Source organism: Harmonia axyridis, chromosome 3 (genome assembly GCF_914767665.1).
Source record: "Harmonia axyridis chromosome 3, icHarAxyr1.1, whole genome shotgun sequence".
In the NCBI taxonomy this organism is placed as follows: Eukaryota; Metazoa; Arthropoda; class Insecta; order Coleoptera; family Coccinellidae; genus Harmonia; species Harmonia axyridis.
Genome location: NC_059503.1, coordinates 29,366,975 through 29,373,987, shown reverse-complemented (window position 1 = coordinate 29,373,987; position 7,013 = coordinate 29,366,975). Strand labels below are relative to the sequence as shown.

The window sequence follows — 7,013 nt, the reverse complement described above, 5'->3', positions numbered from 1 at the left end:
AGATTTTCGAAATTCCGATGTACAGGGTGTTGTTTCGAGGATTCAAACGATTCATAATTTTTAGTTAACCCGGACCTGGATTTTCGAAGCGGTTATTGCATAATACGTTTGGGCTCTCGATTAGGAACATATTTGCCAAATATGAAGAAAATATACCGGGTGGTTCGTTTGATATGGCCTCAGAAAGAAAAGGGCAAAATTCATAAACTCGGCAACGAAGACAGTAAGACCCAATAAATGGGATATCTCCAGAACCGCCTTGGTGTCACCTATGCACCTGTGAAGTATTTCCGTTTCCCAATGAAACACCCTGTATATACATACATGAAAACCAAGTTTTGATCTTGTGAATTATTTCGCCTGGAGCTCCAATATTTTTTCTTTTGATATTTTTGGGCGCCCCTTAGGACTTTGCGCCCGTAGAAAGTGCCTCCTTTGCCACGCTCTAGATACGGCCCTGCATTACTGTGAGTCTTTTTACCAGAGTTGCATTCAGCTGAAGTTTTTTAAATCATACAAATAATTTTTTTCAAACAAATTATTCGAAAACAGCGCAAATTGCAAGAAAATATGAGGAATACTTTTATTTTCCAAAATGGTCAAATATTTATAGCAATAAGTCAATAAATAAATGAATATTTTGGTTCTTCGAATTTCTGTTATTTTTGTATGAAATGTTATGTTCATAATGAATTAATGAGAACATTGTCAATTGAAGATAAGCCAATAAGCCATAACAGACATGTTCAGATGATGAATTAGGACAGTATTCCCTAGGTTGTCATGCAGCGCACCAAATAGTAGGAAGCGAGGAAAACCTAAGAAATCAAAAAAGGAGGGGATAACCAGGATATCACCCAGTTTCATAGGGGATTGAAATTTAAATGCGCCATTAAATTTTAATGAACTGGGTGTATGGGTAATAGAAATTCACCAGGGGGCCAACGGACCGATAGACACGAGTGGCATCGGATGTTTCAAAACCTATATCAGATATAAAAATAATATACTTGGAAATTTTCCACTATTACTTCGAATAATGCCATAATATTTTCATAATATACACAAAATATTCCCAGAATACGAAAAAAGTGATTAATAATCAATTTCTTCAATTTTTCTAGGCATAAACGGAATCATAGTACCTGATGAAATACCAACAGCCTTATCTGTAATTTATTCGAATATACCGAAGATAAAAATTGGTAAGTAGGTACTTAGATATACGTTGATTTTCAAAATTTTCCTCAATTTCAAACACATTAAATTCTATGTATTGATAGAAAAATCCCGTTTCAAGTTATAATTAAAGTTGGGAAATATCGGTCTCAAGAATACAAAAAAAATGAACAAGTTTCACTCCATCCTTTCACAACGTTGTTTCGGCCTTTATTAGGTCTTCTTCAGGCTAAAAACAAAAACTTACAATCAGTGACACATAAACAAGGAGAAACCTAATTTTATGTGCCATAAAATGATTACTTGAATTAATTAAAAACATCAAACATATACAGGGTGGCCACTTTTTCAATGGGATTGTATTGGTAACTTTTAAACCATAAGAGTTAGAAGGTCGGTCAAATGGAGAAAAAGTTGAATTCATATGAGCATTGTCAAGCAGTTCAAACAAATCGAGATTATCAGGGCCGGTTATTGAGATATCATAGGAAAAGTAAATTCTGTCTTTTTTTCCCAATTTATTTCAAATATTATCAAAAAATGTTTCAGGAATTTTTTATTCGACATTAAATTATCCTCAATTCGACGTAATCAGATTTCGTATCCAACGTTTCGTACTCCCTGGGCCACCCTCAACCTCATTATTTTCAATACGGACCTGCATATTAGAATCAAAGCAAGAAACAATTAAAAATTATTTCCATATTTCAGTTCATACTAATTAAACGGAACTATCATTTAATCAAAGATAAATCAAATTTTTATTCGAAAGTAACTACCTAAATGAAAATTAATGATATCTCAAAAATAAAATTTATGATACTACGAACCCGAGATTTTTCCCGAGAAGATTGAGAATGTATTGGAAGGTATTCAAGGAGATGAAATAAGCAAATGTATAAGAAGTATGGGTTCCAGAACCTTAAAGTGCATTTAACAAAATGATGGGCATTTCGAACAATTACTTCATTAATTTTCATTTACTTCCGAATAAACATTTGATTTTTCTTTGATTAAATGATAGTTCCGTTTAATTAGTACGAACTGAAATATGTAAATAATTTTTACTTGTTTGTTGCTTTGATTCTAATATGATCCATTCAGTTCAAGATGAGTTAGTTGATTTTCTTATCGAAATGTATTGCATGTTGTTAATTAAACTAAAAGTACCTAAATTCAATACAGATCCGACCCAAAGAATTTTGGATAAGGGTCAAAATCACCTGAAAATCAACTTTGAATGACATCGTATGATATATCGTTGAATTCAGCGTTAAAAGTTATTTCGAAAAGTGTCATTTGAGGATAATTTACTGTCGAATAAAAAATTCCTGTAACATTTTTTGATAATATTTCAAATAAAGTGGGAAAAAAAAAGAAAAATCAAAATGACAGAATTTACTTTTCCTATGATATCTCAATAACCAGCCCTGATAATCTCGATTTGTTTGAACTGCTTGACAATGCTCCTATGAATGCAACTTTTTCTCCATTTGACCGACCTTCTAACTCTTATGGTTTAAAAGTTACCAATACAATCCCATTGAAAAAGTGGCCACCCTGTAGATGACAATACAAAGTGAAGAACTTTCTTTCGTTTTGATTGTTCTGTTTTCCATACCGACGTCTTGCTTGACCCGCTTTGATGTTAGATAACTTGGTTTTTTTCAATTTTTCGTTGTACATTTTCACCTTATATTGTCATCTATATATTTGATGTTTTTAATTAATTTATGTGATTATTTTAAGGCACATAAAATTCGGTTTCTTCATGTTCATGTGTCACTGATTGTAACTTATTGGTTTTAGGCTGAAGAAGGTCTAATAAAGGCCGAAACGTTGTGAAACTTGTTAATTTTTTTGTGTTCCTGAGACCAATATTTCCCAACTTTAATTAAATTATATGGTTTCATCAGCCTCTATCACCTAAATTCATTTTTTGAGCGACAATCAGATAATCGATTTCCTTAATTATGACAGTAACCAATTTGATTTCTTTCAATTTTTTTTTAGGTACGGATTCTAGAATAGGCTGGGGATTTCGTTTCGGCGATAGGGCTGACGCTCAAATTCTCCTAGAGCTGGGACCCCAACAGGAAACCCAAAGATTAGCGAACCAACAGCCATTCGATAATCCAAACTACCCCGAGTTGAGCTCTAGTTTAGACGAAGATTACGACATTGCATCAGATGAACCAGAAGAGGAGGATAAATCGCCTAAGGAAGAAACAATGGAAGAAAGAGAAGAGGCACGAGAGGAAGAGAAAATCGAAGTTGAACATAAGAAACAGACTGAAGCAGCAGTCATAACAGTGGAGATACAAGCTATGACAAATTTACTCTCGAAAGTGAAAGATACAGTCAATAGTATTGAAGGCGAGAATCACAGCAAAACTGCAGAAAAAGAATATCAAATAATAAACAACTTAGTGCGTACATTACAAGACAAAATAAGTGAAGAGAAGCAGAAGTTGAAAAATCTTGAAGAAGAAGACGCATCATTACCATCAACCCTTCAAGAAAAACTCAATCCAATTCTAAAGGAAAATGAATTGAAAGAAACAATATCCAAGTTGAAAAAATACATTGATAGAACTTCCATAAATGTGGAAAACGAAACAGATTTTTTGACCACTGTTGAAATAGATACACTCAAGAAATTACTCCAGCGCTTAAGCACCATGCAAAATACAGATCATATAAAGCAACAAGAAGTTCTTGAACATGAGAACGAAAGAAATGAAACAGATGAAGAGAATGACTTTTCTTTAGTCTCAAAAGTAAAAACAGAAATGAAAGGAAACTCAGAACAAATAGATTTCAATTTAACTGAACCATCTTCGACAAGATTTATAGGCTCAACACACTCAACCAGTGATGAAAATTTTGATGAACTGCTTATGCGAAATAGCTCAACATCAAACAAAGACTATAGTCCGAAAACTAAACTCGAAATTAATAATACCGAAAAAATAATAGTAGTAGAATATCCACGAGAGAGCAATATAACTGAACAACAATTACAGAAGAAAAAAGATAATGAAACTTCAAACATACCTGATAACCTTGGAAATGGTATGAAAAGCAGCGGTATTAAATCCGAGCAATTCAATGATAATTCAACCAAAATTTTCAGAGATGGAAGCAAAACGGAGGAATACACTGGAGAAAATAAAGAACCCAGAACTACTGATGATCAACTTCTTCCAGCTGGAGATAAAAATTCTTCAATGAATATTACAACAAACGATGAAGATAATTCTGGAAGAAAAACGTCTGAAACTAATGATAATTTTAACAATACAGAAAATGAAATGCTTCGAAATTTGGGTACTTCTCAGTTACCTAAGAGTAGGAAAGATCACAACAAAACAGAAATAATTAAATTAGAAAAAATTCGAGATGAAAGAAAAAATTCAGATAATTTTAATGACACTATAAAACAGGAAGAAACATATATGGATATTCAACAAGGGAAGAATGTAGAATTTATAGAAAAACAACATAAAAATTCGAAGAATTCACTTGAAATAACTAACCTGAGTGATATTCAGAATGTAAAAAAATCGGAAAAGAAGAATGAAATAATCTCTAGTCCCGATGAGAATAATTTAAATTCAATTAAAGATGAAAATGAGATCGATTCATTAGAAAAAGTTAAAATGATAGAAATATTGAACATAACACTCATCAATCAATTGAAACATTTGACTGCAAAATTAGATAATAAAAAGCAGAAATCAATCGAGAAGATATTGAAAGTTTTGGAGGAGGAAAAAGCAAGCATTTTGATTGGAAAGAAAGAATCAAATAATGAGACGCATGTCATAACTAACAAAAACGGAATTATAACTGAAGGTCCTTATAAAGGTGTGAGAATTGAAGCATATAAAAAACTTTCAGCATTATGGCTTCAATTCAACTTCACTTCGTCAAAGTCAAATGATTTAATGAATGAGACTGAGTGGAAACCAAAAACTAATACCAATTCAAGGATTTCAAATGAGTCTGAAGTGACTGATGATAAAACTGATAAGAGCAACAATAATTCTGAATATCGAATTGTGACAAAAATTTCACCAAAGAAATATATAGAAGGAAATGAAAAAATTTTTGCTGAAAATTCTTCAAAAGTTGTTGCAAAAATAAGTGAAGGATTGAATATAACAAATTCTCCAATAGTTGAATCAGAAAAATACACGATAGATACTGAGAATTATAGAAAAGTCTCGAAAGGAATGGAAAATAAATTGATCGAAAGAACTGCTTATGAAATGAAAAATATAAACTCAAAAAATAATTCCATTATTACGAATAACAAAAGAGAAAACAATTTAGAAAGGAATTCAAGGAAACCTGAAAACATTAATTTTGATTCAATAGCTAAAGTCGACCAAGAATATAAAATGACAATGATAGCTATGAATAATGCTCAAAGATTAAACAATGTTACCGCGAAAAGTATCTCAGGATATATGAGCAAACCAGCCATGAGTACATCAAAAATAATGACGTTAACGAAAAAAAATGAAAAAGTGTTGAATCAAACGGAACAAATGCATTTGAAGCAGAACAAAATTAATACGGGTTTGTCAAATGAAGCGATAGATGAAGAATATAGAAAAACAATGATGGCTATGAGGAAAGCACATTTGCAGAATCATATTATCGCAAGCAGTAAACATTCAGTGAGACCTACAAACAAATTTAACAAAGTGTTGCAAAACAATGGCGTACTCCAGAGTAAAAGCAAGGTAATCATTCGATTTCTTTATATCTGATATCAATTATAATTCAAATATAGTGAAAGTTTTATGTCTACGAATATTCGAGATTTTTTCACCATTAATTTGATTATAAATTTAACATTATAAAAAAATTATTTTTCATTACAGATGATGAGTAAAAATCCAATTCTTTATCCAAAGTATATTTCAACCCGCCATGAAAGGAATAACTTGGGGAAGAAAAGTACAGGTGCAGCACTGAAATTGCTTGGAGTCAAAATGATGGGTTACTTTTCGAATATTCTTCAGAATACGAAAAAAATGATCACAGCGAGTAATAAGACCAAAAACTGACAGAGAAAAGAGGGTACAGTGTAAAATCCAATTATCCCATTATAGGTTTCGAATATTTTGTAAATAAATGCCTTTGTACAGTTCTTATTTATTGTTATTTATTGAATTTAATAAATATTATTTTTTGGATTTATTCCATTCCATTCCATTTATTGTTTTTTTATGCAAAAAATTTTAATATTGGATGCCTTCAGACCATTTTTGTTCATCAATAAAAAATTGCAAATTCAACACTACGAAGTACGAAGTATTTTATCATCACGAATATACTTTGAGCTTTAAGGCTATCCAAAAAGATGATTTAAATTTTAATAATCCAGTTCTTTTTTCTTGACAATCAAAATATTTAATATTTCCTTTCAACTTAAGTGTTAAAAAAAATTGTCATTTGCCTAATTCCACCGATTAAGATAACGATAATGAATGATGTAATTTCAATAATTCTCTATTATTCTCGAGTGCATATCAGATGAAATATTCGTAGTTGAAATCATCGAATAGAAATCCGTTTAGTATTTTTACCTAAAAAGAAAAAAGCAATGTCGCTGACTATTCAGCTTATATAATGGATAACTTCAAAACGGCTTACAGTCCAGAATTCAATAAATAAAAAATTGATAAATAAATGAATGGATAAATAGATAAACAAAATAATATGAACATAAATGAATGAATAAATAATTATATGACTAAATAAATAAATGAATGAATAAATAAATAAATACATAAATAAATGAATGAATAAATTAATAA

The 7,013-nt window shown here is 30.9% G+C and overlaps 1 protein-coding gene across 1 annotated transcript; it reads left to right on the top strand.

Annotated features, from left to right (window-relative positions):
* Nucleotides 1-1,092: 1,092 nt before the first annotated feature.
* LOC123675868 (protein PFC0760c-like) lies at nucleotides 1,093-6,291 on the top strand. Its single transcript, XM_045611409.1, has 3 exons — nucleotides 1,093-1,205; nucleotides 3,193-5,933; nucleotides 6,075-6,291. Exons 2-3 carry the CDS (start codon nucleotides 3,411-3,413, stop codon nucleotides 6,258-6,260), a joined length of 2,709 nt encoding a protein of 902 aa, XP_045467365.1. The 5' UTR covers nucleotides 1,093-1,205; nucleotides 3,193-3,410; the 3' UTR covers nucleotides 6,261-6,291.
* The last annotated feature ends 722 nt before the right edge of the window (nucleotides 6,292-7,013 follow it).

What these genes read in the sequence shown, in the direction of transcription:
- LOC123675868 (XM_045611409.1), top strand. Translation starts at nt 3,411, where the DNA reads ATGGAAGAAAGAGAAGAGGCACGAGAGGAAGAGAAAATCGAAGTTGAA. An exon ending in TACTCCAGAGTAAAAGCAAG is followed by an intron (nt 5,934 to 6,074) that starts GTAATCATTCGA and finishes TTTTCATTACAG; the next exon opens with ATGATGAGTAAAAATCCAAT.